General features: G+C 52.1%; 6 protein-coding genes across 6 annotated transcripts; 4 read left to right on the forward strand and 2 right to left on the reverse strand.

Annotated features, from left to right (window-relative positions):
• Nucleotides 1–3,416: 3,416 nt before the first annotated feature.
• J4E86_008227 (uncharacterized protein) lies at nt 3,417–5,162 on the forward strand (the record flags this gene model as incomplete). Its single annotated transcript, XM_051448741.1, has 6 exons — nt 3,417–3,617; nt 3,670–4,136; nt 4,187–4,429; nt 4,478–4,495; nt 4,560–4,938; nt 4,992–5,162. The coding sequence occupies 6 exons, from the start codon at nt 3,417–3,419 to the stop codon at nt 5,160–5,162; spliced, it is 1,479 nt and encodes a 492-aa protein (XP_051300337.1).
• Nucleotides 5,163–6,097: 935 nt separating this feature from the next.
• On the forward strand, nt 6,098–7,169 carry J4E86_008228 (uncharacterized protein; the record flags this gene model as incomplete). The annotated part of the gene is made up of 2 exons (XM_051448742.1): nt 6,098–6,722; nt 6,772–7,169. 2 exons carry the CDS (start codon nt 6,098–6,100, stop codon nt 7,167–7,169), a joined length of 1,023 nt encoding a protein of 340 aa, XP_051300338.1.
• A 683-nt stretch (nt 7,170–7,852) lies between these two features.
• On the forward strand, nt 7,853–9,087 carry J4E86_008229 (uncharacterized protein; the record flags this gene model as incomplete). Its single annotated transcript, XM_051448743.1, has 2 exons — nt 7,853–8,141; nt 8,198–9,087. The coding sequence occupies 2 exons, from the start codon at nt 7,853–7,855 to the stop codon at nt 9,085–9,087; spliced, it is 1,179 nt and encodes a 392-aa protein (XP_051300339.1).
• A 1,667-nt stretch (nt 9,088–10,754) lies between these two features.
• On the reverse strand, nt 10,755–11,354 carry J4E86_008230 (uncharacterized protein; the record flags this gene model as incomplete). The annotated part of the gene is made up of 3 exons (XM_051448744.1): nt 10,755–11,075; nt 11,133–11,204; nt 11,241–11,354. 3 exons carry the CDS (start codon nt 11,352–11,354, stop codon nt 10,755–10,757), a joined length of 507 nt encoding a protein of 168 aa, XP_051300340.1.
• A 1,214-nt stretch (nt 11,355–12,568) lies between these two features.
• J4E86_008231 (uncharacterized protein) lies at nt 12,569–13,526 on the forward strand (the record flags this gene model as incomplete). Its single annotated transcript, XM_051448745.1, has 2 exons — nt 12,569–12,699; nt 12,863–13,526. The coding sequence occupies 2 exons, from the start codon at nt 12,569–12,571 to the stop codon at nt 13,524–13,526; spliced, it is 795 nt and encodes a 264-aa protein (XP_051300341.1).
• Nucleotides 13,527–14,776: 1,250 nt separating this feature from the next.
• J4E86_008232 (uncharacterized protein) lies at nt 14,777–17,374 on the reverse strand (the record flags this gene model as incomplete). Its single annotated transcript, XM_051448746.1, has 2 exons — nt 14,777–15,171; nt 15,226–17,374. The coding sequence occupies 2 exons, from the start codon at nt 17,372–17,374 to the stop codon at nt 14,777–14,779; spliced, it is 2,544 nt and encodes an 847-aa protein (XP_051300342.1).
• Between the last annotated feature and the right edge of the window lie 108 nt (nt 17,375–17,482).

Below are 17,482 nucleotides of genomic sequence, written 5' to 3' on the forward strand. Positions count from 1 at the left end.
ATAAACATGGTCTTCGGGTATCGCTGCACATTCTCTCGCAGTGTTAAGGCTGCGGAAGTTGTGAGTGGTTCATTGCGCTCTGCGTCATCGCAGGCAAGTGCACGTGAGTGGGCGAGGCACAACCTTGGAAGATGTCGCGTGTCGCATGTCAACGTTGGGAAGTAAACTACCCCACAATCTATCGCGCACATTGCGAGCGTGTTTACTCTTCAATTCACGACATCGACGCCATCATCCTAGCGTAATTGTTCGTGCAGAATGACTCCATCCTCGGTCGTGGAGGGCCGAGGCCGAATCACGCTACTGCTCGCCCGCTTCCCGGTGCCGGCACTTGCACCATGCCAACATCTCGGCCAGCGGTTCTCTTCCTACTCCACATCTCGCTCCCACACACCGAAACCCTCGGATCTGGGCACCGAGCTTCTCAGACGCGCAAGGGCACGATCCTAGCCATGCAAGCGTATGTCTTCGTAGCCCATTACCCGGTCGGTCACAACGCGTCTCGACGCGTATAGAGCGCTAACGTCGACGTGCAGGTGCGATCACTGTCATGAGAGGAAAGTTCGATGCGACAAGCTTCTCCCGTGCCGACGATGCAGCTTGAATGGATCAGAATGCCGCTATACAGATCGGACCAAAGCGCGCACCTACAGCCAGGCCCACGTAGACACGCTTGAACGCAGAATTAAGCGCTTAGAAGTTCAAAATAGGACTCTTGTGCAACAAAGGAGGGCAGACTCAGTATCCTCTACAGGCCAGAATTCCGCCCCCAATGCCCAAAGTAATCATTCCAGAAACGACAGTGGCACTTCGCAGCGTCGTACATCTACCGACGTCGCGGGTGAAGTGTCCTACCTCTCGATCAATGCGTCCGGAGAAAGGAACTATCTGGGGTCGTCAAGCGGCATACTTCTCGCGAACTTCATCAGAGCCAATGTGGACGTTGGAACTTCAACGCCGTCGACAACTCCACCTGTTGACGCTGATGCTATCAACGCGACTGCTTCCGCTATTGAGTTTGCTCGAGACTTACCATCTGAACAGACAGCGAGCAGACTTGTACTGTCATATCTCAACCATGACCACTTACGCTACCCTGTGGTCCTCCCTGCTACTCTCGGTGCGATGCTTTCGGAAATATATAGCTCGAACGCGACTTCATCCACGCGCTCCGCAAGTGAAACCTTCATTTTCGACATGGTTCTCGCTATCGCGACAGCCAGCATCTGCCGGTCCGATTGGCAAGGGCTACCAAGTGCTCATACTCATTACATACGGGCGATGAAGCGAGCCTCGATCGTCTTGGAGAAAGGCGGGCTCGGCGCACTTCAAGCAGTTATCCTGTTGATTCAGTATCGCATGAGCAGTTCCATGGAAGATACCTCAGCCAGTATGTTGCTACACCTCCATACATCAGAGCAGATCTTGCCTGATCGCAAGAGCCATCTAATAATTACACAGGCATGTGGCATCTGGTAGGAGTGGGAAGCAGAATTGCCCTGGAACTTGGCCTTCATTGTGAAACTGCATATCCTTACAAACGCTCGGATGACTCTACAAGTAATGCAGACTTGAGTGCCGATCTTGTACAGCAGGAAGTTTCCCGGCTTTGCTTTTGGAGCATTGTGGCTATGGACAGGTATGTTAAGCAATTGTGACGCGAGCATATGCCAGAGGGTGAACTAGCTGACAGCGTACTAGAATAGTCAGCAATATACTTGGCAGACCTCTGGCAATTCACAACGACGACGTAGACGCGGCACTACCGTCTGACCTATGTGACGTGATCCTGCTTTCTGGACTCGAAACGCCCATGGTCGAGAACCTGGTCAAATGCCGCCGCATACCAATTTTCGTTCAGATCATCAAGTATCGCCTACTGTGTGGTGATATCATCCAGACTCTGCACAGTCACCGTCGAAGAAATCAGTCGGATGATGAGCTCCGCCACCGTAGAAATGAATTCGCTGCCGACCTCAGAGTTTGGCGCCTGAATGCCGAAACCGTCGCTCATCCGGGTTCTCTGGATGAAGGCAGGCCTTCATCTTGCTTCACTTCACCAACTTGGTTCGAGATGATATACCATAACGCCGTGCTAATGCTCCATCGACCATCGCCCACACTGGACACGTCAAGAGACTCAGTTGCGGTACAAGCGATTTTCGCCTCCTCTCAGGCTTCCATATCCTCGTATGCTAGCCTTCATCGTATGGGGCTCTTGAATCACAGCTGGCTTTCATTACAAGCTTTGTTTATGGCAGGGTTATCATATGTGTACGCTGTAACGATGCACTACCAGGCCATTCGGAGACAGCAAGGTCAACGACTAGGTGGTCTGCTGATCAGAAATCCAAGCACTATGGAAGTGATTAGCGATACACGAACATGCTCAAACGTCCTTGTAGCGGTATCGGAAAGATGGAAGTCGTTGCAACGCTGCGTCGATGTCTTCAACAGGCTGAGCGATGCTATCCTAATCGACGTTATCAAATTCAGCACACACCCCATCGCCGTCACCGCCCCTGCGGCCAACAGCACAGAAGACAGTGCCCACCAGTGCAGCAACCGGTCGGAGCTGGCGGCGGATGCAGACTCGAATGGGTTGGGCCAGCCTCACTGGATGCACCCACAGTACCTTCAGCCTGTTGGAACCGATGGAATGGTGTCTAATGCATCCCCACTGGCGATCGAAAATGAATTCAAGGGCTCTGCGTATGATCTACGACAAATGTACGATCAACAACAAGTCGACATGTCCGTGTATCGGTTCTCTCAGGCGTGGTTCGACAGCTTCGACTTGTACGGTGGTATGGAACCTCAGCTCAACGACATGACAATGGATACGCATTTTTGATGTTAGCATGCTTCCACCGTTGCCAAAGCTGGCTTCGTATGAGGCTGCCCGCTTTTGCGCGGGGTGAAGCAATCGACAGTTTCGAGTGTGCCGGAAATTGGCCACAATCAATTGGCTGGAATTATCGGCGCCACAATCACCACACATCTGTCACGCTTGCGGCTCACGGAAGATGCGGTCGCTCTGGAATAGTTACATTTGCGTCTTTCGGCGTAGGCACGCCGAGCGGCGTCGTTGCCAAGCAGTCCACCGGTAGTCTTGCTCGGGGCGGCGTCGCCGAGGGGTGGTGACCCGCCACTGCGAGTCAGCGCTTCGGAGCGGGACTACCAAAGTTGGGATCTTAGCGCCCCAACCCTGACTTTCATGTCGATATCTGGTGCGAGGACACCATTATCCGGGGCGACCCCATGGGGAGAAGGACTAGTGTTCGATGCGCGGGGTAAATGAACGAGATTCGATATAAATCACTGTGCCGTCAATAGGGCCATGCATCTTTTTCGCAGTGCCTTTAGCCTGGGTTCTTGCCCTACTCTTGACGCTGAAAGACCCTATCGACGATACCATGGCGGTACCACAACCTGAGCCCGTACAGGGTGTAGAATCTCCCATGTCAGGTCACACCGTGGACCCCATCGATGAGAAGTTCCAGAGCCAGCATATGGAGTATGAGAAAGTCGAGGTCAAAGGTGATTACTCTGGGGCCGTGGCTAAGACGAGCCCTGAGGAAAAGAAGCTCGTCAGGAAGCTGGATATCTGGATTATGGTCAGTCAACTATTGGCACACCTCCCAAAATTTGACTAATTACCCGATCCAGCCCATGCTTTGGCTGATGTACTGGCTCAACTACCTAGACCGCAATGCCATCACCCTCGCCCGCCTCAATGGTTTCCAAGACGACCTTGGACTCACCAGCAACCAATACAGCACTGCTATCTCTATTCTTTTCGTCGGGTATATCCTAGGCCAGATACCGAGTAACATGATCATCACTCGAGTAAAACCTTCGTGGTACATGGGAATTTGTATGATGGGATGGGCGATTGTAAGCGGGCTTACAGCTATCGTACACAACTACACAGGCATCGTACTTGTGCGCTTTTTCCTAGGTGTAGTCGAGGCACCATACTACCCAGGAGCGTTGTATCTCTTGAGTATCTTCTACACGAGGAAGGAGATTGCGACACGCATCAGCATTCTCTACTCTGGCAACATCCTCGCGTCGTCATTCGCTGGACTCATTGCGCTTGGCGTCTTCAAACTCGATGGTGTCCGTGGTATCAGGTATGATCCCCACACAGTTCTTGTGAAACAGATACTGACCTCACGTCAAGCGGATGGCGTTGGTTGTTCATAATACAGGGTGTCGTCACCTTCATCATTGCCGTAATAGCTTGCTTTACCCTCCCTGACGAGCCTTTAACCACATGGTGGCTCAACCCCGAAGAACGCCAACTTGCGCACGCTCGGGTCGCGAGAGACACGGTCGGCCACTCCGCCGACGTCTCCATGCTCGCAGGCCTCAAGGAAGCTATCCGCGACCCCAAAGTTTGGGTGTTCGTCTACATGCAACACCTGTTAGTTCCATTGGTCCCGCTACAATTACCGTCTCTGACATTGTTTAGGCACATTGCTACCAATGGGTAAGTTCTGACTGTACGAAGTGCATGTGAGACATATACTGACTTCGTACCCCTACCTCTGCAGGTTCAAGAACTTCATGCCAACGATCGTCAACACACTCGGCTTCTCTCAAGAAGTCACACTCGTATTGACATGCCCACCTTACTTAATTGCGGGCGCATTCTCCGTCGCATGGGCCATATCGTCCGGCCATTTCAACGAACGCACCTGGCACATTACCATTGCCAAAGGCGTGGCTGTCTTTGGCTTCGTGCTCGGCTGCGCGACCATGAACGTGGGCGCGAGGTACTTCGCCATGTGCGTCTTTACCATCGGCACGTATGGCGTCAACAGCATTATCCTCGGATGGGTGTCCTCAACCTGTGGACAAACGAGAGAGAAGAAATCTGCGGCGCTGGCTATTGCCAACGTCGCAGCTACACTCAGCTTGATCTGGACTCCCGTAAGTCTCGCATCTTGATCGCCCGGATATGCTAGCTAATTACTGTTAAATAGTACATCTGGCCAGAGTGGTCGGAGCCGCGGTTCGTCCTCCCCTTGGCTATGAGTGCTGGTATGGCACTCATGTGTGCGGCTGGCGCATGGTTCATGCGCTGGTGGTTGGTGCGGGAGAACAGGAGGATTAAGAGTTCAAACTCTGAGACTACGATGTTCTACGCCTATTGAAAGAGGTGACGTCTCGAATATATATTGAAGCAATTAACTACTGCCCCAAGGGTTCCAAGCCTATGTACCCAATGTACCAATGTGTGCCTGAGCTGACGCCACTGACCCATCGTATAGTATCATTCACCTTCTCTGTTGAACCTGATCGCTTGGATGTAGCATATAACTTCATACAGTAGCCGTTAGCTTGGCAGAGCTGGTTTCCATACTCTGGCTTCCTCTTGGCGGACAGCTGACTATACGATATGCCGAGATGCTCTTTCTTTCACATGCGATATTTGGGTGTTTGTGTCGATTGTGTCACATGTTGCTTTATTTCTGGAAGAGAGCTGAATGTCGGTTAAATGAGTCATGAACCGCAGGGCTGATACGGAGTCTCGCCAGGACTTCGGGAACTCCTGGGGTAGGAATCCTTTGACCTTTTCAGAAGGTAGGGCGATCGGTGTGTTTTGATTCGCTTGAGTCATTCAACAACTTCCGTCATTATGCCGTACGAGATGATTTTCCTGCTATTTTCCCCTGTAGGAGTTTCCGATCACATGTCGATCCTCTGTACACGGTATGCATTGGCAATTTAAATAACACATGCCAACTATGTGACGAAAATCGATACTTCATGGGGCCGGCGAAGGATTCTGACTGTTACATGGAACGCATCCTACGCGCAATCCTACGCGGCATGCTACGCATCCGACGGCAGTGTATCTAACAATGAGCCCACTTTATCACACCAGGAGCGTCTAACGTTCCGCAAACCTTTGCAACACCAATCGTCAACACCATGGGACTGTGGGACGTGGAAGACTATGGCACTATCGCTGATAGGGCTTGCTGGTCTATGTTCGCAGTCACAGCTGGCGAGTAGCCCTCTTATGTCGCGCCGAATGGTAGCTAACTGTCTTGCAGTGTTCGTGGCGTTGAGAGTCGGCACTCGCATGTCCAGCAAAGGCGGTGGCCTTGGAATGGACGACTATATCACCGTATTCTGCGTCGTTGTGATGCTCGTCACCTGCATCCTGATCTCGATCGGCACACAGTACGGTCTCGGACGGAGGATGGAGGCCATCGATCCCCCGTTGATACCGCGAGCTCTCAAGTGGAATGTGATCATCAGTTCGGTACTGATATGGACGTTTTCGCTACCTAAGTTCGCCATCATCGCTATTCTCAAGCGTATTCTGGATTACGGCCTCAAAACGACGATACTGTTCTGGGGCCTCGCGCTCAGCTCCCAGGCCTGCATATTGGCTACCTCGATCTGGTGGTACAAGCAATGCGATCCGGTCGAATTCGGCTGGGACAGAACCATACCGGGCGGAAAATGTGCCAGTACCAAGGTCATGTCAGATTTGGGCTACTTCACTTCGGCCTACTCTGCCTTCCTAGATGTGTTCTTCGCTGTGTACCCGATTCCATTCATTATGCGCCTCAACATGCCACTCAAGAACCGCATCCTGGTCTCGATCGCGCTGGGCCTCACTATCCTGGCCTTCATCCTCACCATCTACAAACTCACAATTTTTGGGGAAATCTTTGTAGTATTGGCTGAGAACCCGACCTGTGAGACTTCCACCCCACATATTTCTCAGCGCAGAATTAACTTTGTTAGACCCGGTCCCGCTTCTCGATATACTTGGTCTAGGAGAGGGTTGTATTCTCGTCGTATGCTCCTCTTTGCCCACACTGGGCCCGCTCTTCCGCTCGGTCAGAGGCAAGGTTCGGACTCTCAGTGGCAGTGGTAATGGCAGTAGGACCACTAGCCAGGGACAACGCAGCAGCGCCACCCACCGAGGAGGACTATCCAGCACCAGCGGAAGATGGGAAAAACTTCTGAGGCATCAGTTGGATGACGTGGAGAGGACATCGACCCACACCGGTGAAAGCATCGATGACATCCCGCTCGTTTACCACGGCGCGGACCAGATCCACAAGACGCTTGAGTTTAACGTGACGACGAGCGCAAAGGGCGACCGATGGGCGAAGCCAATTGATGATCGTGACAAGTAGCTTGGTATCAGTGCGGGGGTCAGTAGTTCCTCTAAACATCTACGCGCGCGATAGGGCAGCAAGGGCCTAGTGATGATATGATTGGGCAAGCTTTGATGCTGTTGAAATGATGTTGTTGAGGCAATGTTATTAAGGCGAGGGACTGTGAAACGCAATACATACTCTTCAGCAACACCAAAGTTCGACTGCTACAATAGGTCTTGTCAAGGTCGCTCGCACGAGTTCGAGGGACTGCGTGCCAAGCACGACATGCCAAGAGTGGCGTGAGAAGTTGGGGGCCCAACGGGTGGGTCTGCCCCTGAGACATCCTTGCTCACTCAAATTTCGCATACCGTGTCCTCAACTGATCAGTGGTAACCACTTCCACCCGCATGGCATTAAATCGTGCGGCTTGTTAGATGCGATTCGGGACAAATTACTCCGTAGAAGTTTGGCCATATCACGTGTCGTTCAAGTCAGTTTACGTATCAGGACAAGTGCACAGAGGAAGAATGGATCTTAGTACGCGCTTAACTGTTACAAGAAATTTACTAACTACTATAGTATTTGGAAACCTCCAGTCCGCCGGTAGATATGGCCACGATTTACGGTAGATAACAACATTACTCTTTGTCAAATAGCAAACGGCGTGTCGTTCCCGTTGTTCCTGCACCTTTACCCAAAAATTAATTCCTATTTCCAACATGGCATCAGCGGACCAACTTATCGGAGCCCTGGAGGGCCTCGACGCGAACTCCTTCGTTAGCGAAGCAGAGCGCGTCCGTGCCATGGACGCGCTGACCCTGGCCTTGAGCAAAGTACACAAGCCGTGGGACATTGTTTGGCAGCACTGCTGGGTCAACCCGGCCACCAATGCATGCGTCAAGACGTTGATTGACGCGGGTGTCTTCAGCAAATGGATCGAGACCGGAGGCGGAGAGAAGACTTGCGCGGAACTGGCCGAGTTGACGGGTGCCGATGTAGTGCTTATTCGTAGGTTACAAGTCTGCTCTGCTTAACTCATGATGAGCATTCTGACGGCAATACAGGTCGCATGATTCGGCAAATTTCTGGGCAGAATCTTGTTATCGAGACCGCCGAGGACACCTATAAGCCTACACCGTGGGTACACGCTCTCGCTGAGGATCAGGCCCTCGCCAACGTCTATGGTGAATTTTATGGCTTTGTCAATGCCCCCATGTTCAGGACTTTGCCAGCCTACCTCAAGAAGACGGGATACAAGGTCCCTACTAACCCCAACGACTGCAACTGGCAATTCATGAAGGGCTCAGATGAGAATCTGTTCCAGTCCCTTGGCGCGAACCCTGCCGCCGCAAGGGAATTTAATGATGCCATGGAGAGTCACTCCAAGCATAACTTGACGCCCTGGGTTGATGTCTACCCAACTGAGACTCTTGTGAAAGAGTACAAGCCCGACCGGCCCCTTGTCGTCGATGTCGGTGGTAGCAAGGGCCACGACCTGACCAAATTCCATCTGCGCCACCCTGATATCCCCGAGGGCAGTCTGGTGCTCCAAGACCTGCCCGATATTCTCAAGGAGCTGACTATTGACGACACTATCTCTATCCACCCTCATGACTTTTTTAAACCACAGCCAGTGAAAGGTGCCCGTGCCTACTTCATGCACAACGTGCTGCACGACTGGGAAGACACACAGGCGAAGCAGATCCTTTCTCACCTTGCCGAAGCTATGGAACCCGGGTACTCGAAGCTTCTCATTCACGAAAGCTTGGTTAGCTCTGTGAAGCCGCTGGCTCGTGTGACGACGTCCGATATCACCATGATGGCGTGCCTTGGTGCGAAGGAGAGGACGGAGGCTGAGTGGCGGGCCCTGGTGGAGAGTGCGGGGTTGAACGTGCTTAACATATGGAGGCCACCTCACTCTGTAGAAAGCGTTATTGAGGCAGAGCTAGCTTGAATTTAACCTCGCGCGGAATAATCGCGTTAACATCCCTTCCTTCTCTGTCAGTTGTTCTGAATTGCAAAATACTAGTGAAACCACTTGTAAGGAGTAGAAAGTAGCTGCATTGTACCTAGATAGCCTCTGATTTTGCCTGTCACACGCGTCGCGTAAAGAGTGCCCAGGTGCCCAGGTGATTTTAGCACGAACGTCAAAAGATCAGACAGCCGCACCACCTAAGTTTATGGTTTAAACACTGCCTTTTGGTGTGTCTAATCGACCGCTGCACCTGCCCGGAGACGTGCGCCGTGGAGCTGCGAGCGAGGTTTGCATCGGCAACGGTCATGAGAGGCCGCTGAGAAGGTGCAAGCTTGAAGAGCCCTCGCGTCACGGGAGCTCACTGATGGTTGCAAGCGCACCTGGGCATGCAACCCGGACTGTTGGCCTGCCGCTCGCGCTCATACTTCTCTTTTACCACCACCCGCGCAAGTGCCGACTACGGCCTTTTCGCTACATACCGATGTATACCCGTTGAGCTCTTCCTTGTGTCCATGACCGCTGGTCAAGCCATCCCGAACTGCCTCTATGCATCTTCTGCAGCTGCATGGCGCAGATTCCTTCAGCCTCGTCGAGTACTTTGGGGATAGCCTTCCTGAATATGCTATCCTCTCACATACCTGGGGGCAGAACGGGGACGAGGTTACATACCAAGACCTACTAAATAACACAGCTAGAGAGAAAAAGGGCTATGACAAGCTTGTGTTCTGCGGAAAACAAGCTTCATTAGACAACCTACAACATTTTTGGATCGACACTTGTTGCATCAATAAGCAGAGCAGTGCTGAGCTCTCGGAAGCGATAAATTCGATGTTTCGATGGTATCAGAAAGCTAGCCGATGCTACGTGTATCTATCGGATGTTTTATTACAATGTCAGGACAGCGTTGAGAACGGCCAGGGTTATTGGAAACAAGCATTCAGAAACAGCAGATGGTTCACCCGGATGTGGACACTTCAGGAGCTCCTTGCGCCACGAGCTGTCGAATTCTTCTCTGCCAATCACAAATGGTTAGGAAACCGAGAGAGGCTTCTCGAGGAGATCGTTGGTATCACCGGAATCCTCGCGGGAGTACTGCGTGAACAACACACTATATTCGACTTTGATATCAACGAACGTATGGCCTGGGCTAGTAATCGCGAAGCTAAACGCGAGGAAGACTATGCGTATTCGCTGTTAGGGATATGCGATGTTTCCATGCCCCTTGTATATGGGGAAGGGCGTCAGAAAGCGTTCAAAAGATTGCGTAGAGCGATCAGAGAGAGTGGAGAGGATGAGTCTGGAAATTCTTACCGACACTCAATACATCCGTCTGCGAAGAAGGGGACTCAATTCACTGCCTATGGCGGCACACAGTACAACAACACGGGATCTGGCATTCAACTCTCGGGTGATTTCACTGGACCGATCAATTTGAGATAGATCCGGCCCAACTACATCGAGCCCAACACATCACGGTACACATATATCGAAACAAAAGCGGTACTCCAAGCCATATCATCATACGTTAAAACTAAATCTTATTACCCAACAAATACTTCAAACTCAAGACATCACACATGTACCCGCCTCTTGACACTCCAACGAGATACCTTAAACCGAGTGCCCTGCACCGCTTCACACTCGTTCTACACCTGAGTGTTTGGACTTCCACTCTGCCCATTTCCCTGATAGAAATGACCTGTGTTACCGGTTGTGTTACCATTTAGCTGGAAACCTCCACCTGTGTTGTTGTTCTGATGTCTTCCTATGAATTGGTGAGACGTGGCGCCGTTGTTCACTTCATTGCGCTGCACATGCGTAGGTTGTGGCTCGACCGCAAGGGCTTTTAAGCGTTCGTACGCCTCGCGCAAGCGTCGAATCTCTTCGGAATCGTTGGTGGTAGAATTGCCGATGGTAGAACGGTTGATGAAGTTGTAGATGTATGTCGCTGACGAGAAAAATTGGGCCTGGGGCGGGGTTGCAGTCGTTTGATAGTCCTGTAAGTAGCTGAGGAACCAGCTTACATGCGACACCATATTGCGCCTCTCTTCGTCGCGTGCGGTAGCTAGACGGATTGTTCCGGAAGTCAACATAAGCTAGAAGCTTTTTAGAAGGCACCCGTATTCCGTAACCTCTCCCGAAAGACCGTGAGCCTGGGGATCATCGAGGAGTGCGGAGATAGTCGAGAGGTTGTTCGTAAGGTTCTGAATCGTTCGATCGTCTCCGCTGCTGTCGATGCTCTCCATGTTGTTTGATGGGAGCCCAGTCGTTTTCGAAGTACCTCTGGTTCGCTTGTTCAATGGGGTTGAGGTGTGGACGAAGCGTTTAAGGGACTTCCACATTTTGGAGGAGAGTACTCGTATCGAAATGAATGGAGCAGCCCCGACCCCAATACTTGACCGGACAGGTTGTTTTTGACAAGTGCCGTCATCTAAGGTAGGCCGCACGATATCACACTCATCGGAACACTACCCGTAAATCAGGGCGCCAGCATGTTTGAGACGATCAGGTTCACCGGTTCGGTAATCTAGGTATCGACTTATCATAGGTCGAGAGGAAGTCCAAGGCTACAACCCTGTAGGAAGGCAGTTTCATGGCCTCGTTCATGGCTCACCGGCCGGCGGCTGAGCGCGTTGGTTGGCAATCGGCTCCAGCGTGCGTGCATACCATACGGACAATGTGGGGGTTGGGTTGCGATTACAGAGAGCCCTGGAGATCAACCAGGTTGCTACACTGACTGGACAGTAAGCGTTTAGTACACCCTCACAAGCTCTTACTTGGCATGTCATCTCCCAGACGCCGGATCTGGCCGTCATCTCAGCCGTGTTTACTTTTTCTTGCCTGTTCTGCAGCCCATGTGACACGGCATGTTGGTGGCTTCAAGTGGCGTTCGCGCTTCATATTGCCCTACTGATTGTCCCGTATCTACTAGCGATAAAACAGGTGTCTTGTTCTGAGGGATACACTCGATATGCTGCTCGAATCAGCATTCTACTCATGATGTGACGCGTTTTGGTCAGCAGTTTTAGGGTCTGTTGTCGCGAAATGCACCCATTATTGTAGCACACCTTTAATCTTACCACATGGTTTGCGCACCGGAGCAGTTCCTGACTGAAACATGGTCCCGGATCTAAGCGCCCAATCTTGCACAATTAGATAGGGTGGTTTTGGTGCGGCTGAAGAACCTCGAAGGCACGCAACCTGCATGCGGATGGTTGCCGGCGTCTAGGGCAGTACGAGTGATTTGGCAGCATCCACCCACGGACCAGTCCCATTCCCCAAAAGCTATGCCCTGCGATAAGAACCGCCAACAGCGGTTCATGCCGGCTTTCTTGCTTGTCAATGTTTTTCTCTCTTTACCGTTCCCACAACCCACGCAGGGTTCTCGTTTGCGTTCTGCGCTCATTGTTCTTCCCTGTTACCATATATGCACAGGGCCCACAAGTTCGCCGTGCGGGTCATGCAGGTATGGCTTACTATCTACTACGTCGTACAGAATGAACTGAACACCATAGTCGCACGCTCAGGCGACTTCCTCGTCGTTCACGGAGGTTTAGAATCTGATGTCAACTTGCGCCTCCTCTACCGCAAGTGAGCCTGCTTACTACGGTCTGGCAGCTACTTACAAGCACACGGCAGAACACAAGACTTACCTGATTTCTCTTAATGAAGACTGGAACAACCGAACTCTTAATGCCCAGTATATCGTATCCGATGCTTCAGGGCTAACATGCCAGGCGTTATTCGTGGATAGGAAGCAGAACACAGTCTATGTTTGGGGCGGGCAACTTTCCGCCGACGGCCACACCAAAGACACCCAATACAACCCATTCTATAATGATCGATTACCAGAGGTCTGGGCACTTTCTGTAAAGCCTGACGCATCTGGCTCATGGGTCAAGGTAGTGGGAAAGAACGCCCCAACACCAATGCCCGAAAATTTCCAACAGCTTGCTTGTGGCGCATATGCATACGACAATGAAGGGGGCTACTACATAGGAGGTCAAATATCGCATTGGACAACGCTAGAAATTAGCAACTTCACCCAATATTTCGGGGTTCCGGGATTGGTCAAATTCGACTTCGACACGAAACAGATCACCAATACGACAAACGATGGACAATTCTTTGCATCCCGCAACACTGGTCTCAAAGAACCGCACGAAATACCAGGGCCTCTGCTCAACATACCGTTTGGACCAAATGGCACACTAGTTTCCATTGGAGGACGACAATATCCAAACGCTACGGACGATGACTTTGGATCCGGCTGGAGCAACCTGTGGATCTATGACAAGCAGAAGAATCGATCATACCATCAGCCCATTACAGGAGACCCTCCTAGGTTGGGGTTAGAGCCTGATAAACTTGCCTTCTTCTCTGCATTTGATGAGAAAAACAAAACCTTCGAGATGTAAGTATTGCCGCGGCTGGCACTTACCTTGTTTCACACTGCTGACCAATGAACCGATTCGCTTACGGTCGCTTCGATCAGTCGTCCGAGGTCGACACCATCTATGTTCTGTCTCTTCCGGCATGCAGATGGATCAAGACAACTTTCACGAACTACCCACGCCGGGTAAATATGCAATGCCACTCTTCCATAAACAACCAAGCCATCTGCACCGGCGGCCACAATCCCGAATCCACTGCACCATGGAATATGACAGACGAATGGTCGCAGGGTATTGGTGTCTTTGACATGAACAAACTAGTGTTGAAAGACCGCTACGACGCATCTGCTCCGCCTTACACTGCGTCAGAACTTGTAAGAAGATCATATGAGAACCCGTTAGTGCTGTTAGCCTGCATCCGTCTTTCTGTCTAGTACTGATGAGAATAGAGATCTATTCCCGCCGAAGTGGGCGTCGCAGGAGGTCAAAGACATTTTCGAGAACCCCAATGATGAAACGCCACCGGAGCATAAACTTCCCACAAAGACCATAGTTATCGTCAGCACTGTCGTACCGATTATATGCTTGCTTATTGCCGGGGCGACGTGGTGCTGGTGGCGGAGGAGGAGGCATCGTAGTACGGACGAGGTGCTGAATGCAGGTGGATCACCCATCGAGCTGCAGTCGCGCAGCAAGAGAACATGCGCGGACAGTGGCACGGCATCATCGGCAGAATCTCCTCAAGACCAACTTTCCGAGGATCCCGACAAAGCCATTGCACATCATAGGAACAACTATGAAGCGTTATCCCAAAACAACAATACGGGCAACGGCATGCAAGCAAACCCCCGAGCAACAGCGCTCTATGGCAGCATTGAGAGGCTAACTATCAACTATCATTAACAAAGGCACTATCCTCTCTCACTCTCATCATGTCTTCCCCACTCCTGATAGTGCAAGCGTCTCCCGTGATTTCCGTGTCCATTCCTCCACCCTCCCTAAGTGAATATCTAAAATCTTGATAGCGACTACTAGTGTTAGTGATCTTCGGAAAGACTCCACTCAGCCATATACAAGCATGATACCGGCGCATTAGTACTCGGGTGGGTGACCACCGGGGACCCACCCGCTGTTGTATTTTTTTGCCCATTTTCTCTTCTTCTTTTTTGCCATCATCATGTGCCCTGGAAAAAGGTCAACAGAAGGTATGCACCGTTTTTTTGGGGTCGCACAGCTGACTTGGTCGGGAAGAATGATGTGTTTCAATACCTACACTAGTTGGACGGCGAAATTCCTTCACTTCCACTTTCGACCGCCTCTTCCCTATCTCTATCGCCAGTATCATCCTCGTTTGTACTCGCCGTGTCGGCCTTTTCCTCTCGTTCCAAGTATGGCGGCGGTGCCAGTTCTTCGGTCTCACCTTCTTCATCCTTGCCTTCTACCCACACCCTGTTCAACTCTGCCTCGATTTCCACTCGTCTCTTCTTCCACTCATCGACTTTGGCAAGCCTTTCCCTCAGCTCTGATAACTCTTTCTCGACGCTTGACTTCTCAGACTGAGTGCCTATGCGTTGAAAGTCCCATTCGTCGCCGTGGTCGCCCATGCCTAGGGTTAGTGTGTAATCGTGGTAGCGCTTGAGGGATGCGCGCGTGGATATCGTGATCAATGCTGGAGTGTGTGAGTCAGCTGAAGTCATCATGACAAGGGAAGTGGGATACTTACTAATGCCCTTGGCCTTTGCGCGTTCGTAGAGTAGGCCTTCGACATCGCTACTGACTGCACTGGTGCCCTCATCCACAAATGCGTACCGGGGTTCATGATATAGCAGTCTCGCAATGCCCATTCTCTGCTTTTCTCCACCGCTGAAGACGTCTTTCCAGACCTTCTTCGTGTCCCAGCCACCTTCTCTATCAGGCAAGTAACCTAATTTGGCTTCTTCGAGAACTTGCGACAGTTCAAAGTCGCGGCGGCCTGCATCCTTCATATCGGCATCGGTGTGAGGGTAGATGACTTGGTCGCGGAGGGTACCGGTGGAGAGGTAGGGTCGTTGAGGAAGGAACATGATGCCGTCCACGCCGATACTGCGGGGACGGCTGACAAGACCGCGGTATGCGGGCCAGAGACCAGCTACAATGCGCGAGACGGCGCTCTTGCCGCAGCCATTGGGGCCGGTGATGAGGAGATGCTCGCCGGAGTGAACGATGAAGGATAGGGATTCTAGGAGTTCTTCGCCGCCCATGGGGTGCAGGGCTGGGGCGACGACTGGAACATGTTCGAGGCGGATTCCATCGAAGCCCTTGTGGACTGTGCCTTGGATATCGGAGACGGAATAGAGTTCGGGTCGCGTGCCGGGTGGAGGGTAGTATGCTTCTGCGTGGACACGATGGAGAGTGCTGATCAGGGTGTAGACGCGTGATGTGTAGCCAGCCAGCTCAGAAAGATCTTTGATACTGTACATCATGCGACCGCCGGCATCGGCAAGCGACAACATCAGTCGCTTATTCGTGATAAAGTCCTTCATACGGCTTCTCTCGCGGTGTGATTTCTCTCCTCCAGGGAGCTCAGGTGTGCCTCCCACGCCACCCCATTCGGGTAAGAAAACTGGGAGCGAAGTAACCAGGTAACCGAAGGCCGACCATGAGTACTTCAGCACGAAGTCTTCAAGCATGTTGTACCGGATCTTGAGGCTGTATATGCCCTCCATCCAGTGCTTGAGGTCCTTGAATCCTCGCTCGAGGAAGTGCTTTTCCATCTCGTCGCCGCCGTAGAAAGCCACTTCCTCGGCATTTGCAATGAGTCGAGAGTGCAGAGCGCGGAACTCGCCTTCTCTTCGTCCTTCGACAGCTTTGAGTTTGCCAAAGGGCGGAGACAGTTTTCGCAGCACTGTCGCGGTAAGAAAGTAGTTGCTCAGCAGTCCGGTCAGTGCTAGCGGTCCCAAAGAGCGGTAGAGCTGGTAGTTGAAGACGCAAAGATCCACAAACGGCTTTCCTAAGCTCGAGTACAAGGATGCAGCGCTCGCACAGAATAGCGTCAGATCTTGTGTGATGTATTGGTCTGCCCCGACGCCTACACCTCCGTCCAAATTCTGTAGCTTGTAGTAGTTCAGATGGTCGTTCAGGTACAAGTCGTGGATGTACCGCGTGAGTCGCGTTCGGAACGCGATGGAGACCTTACTCTGCAGGAACTTGATCATAGCGTTCGTGTATGAAGAGAAGGTGCCGACACCAAGCCATTTGACTATGCCCCACAGGAATGCCTTGCCGTTGCCTGCTACAAGGTCGCGCACGATCTCTCCGTCGAGACGCGCCACGACTAGTGACAGGTACGTCCGCAGCATGAGGAAGACGCTATGGCTGACCAGCAGACCCGTCTCCTTGCTATTCCAACGCGGTATCATGATATTCAGAAGGCTCAGGAACTGGTGTAGGAAGGCCAAGTTGAGGCCGGGCTTCGTCTGCGGTGGCGGCGCTTGCGGGTCGCTCGAGGTCGTGTCAGCCATGCGGGCTGCGCGTGGCGGCTGGAGGAATAGTCTGCGATGCGCATCGAATGTGGTTTGCTTGGTGGGATGAATAACGACCTTGGACGTCGAGTCGCGATAGGGCACGTAAATGGTCCTAGAGCCATCTTTGTTCCTGAGTCCCGAGTTCCTCCTCAGCAACCGTCGGCCGGTCTCCTTCTCTGCGCGCCAGCTCTTGTACCATCTCGTGCCTCCATAGCCGGTGCCTATGATCGTAAAGAGGAGGGTGATGGTGGATAGCAGCTTCGTGAGCTTGGAGGCGCCGCGGACGCGGGACTTGAGGAGCGTCGCATAGCGGTCGTAGAGTGCTAGGAGCGGGTCATGAGGCTTTCGCAAGGTAGACTGAACGGCCATTGTTGACCGTGGACATCCTCTCTGGGAAGACTGTCATTTCTCGTAACGGCGGTGCTGGAGGTTGGAGATGGTGTAGCTTGCATGTGAGCCAGTACTGTGATGCTTGCT

The sequence above is a fragment of the Alternaria arbusti genome (genome assembly GCF_024043155.1).
Source record: "Alternaria arbusti strain BMP 1465 chromosome Unknown scaffold_12, whole genome shotgun sequence".
NCBI classification, from domain to species: domain Eukaryota; kingdom Fungi; phylum Ascomycota; class Dothideomycetes; order Pleosporales; family Pleosporaceae; genus Alternaria; species Alternaria arbusti.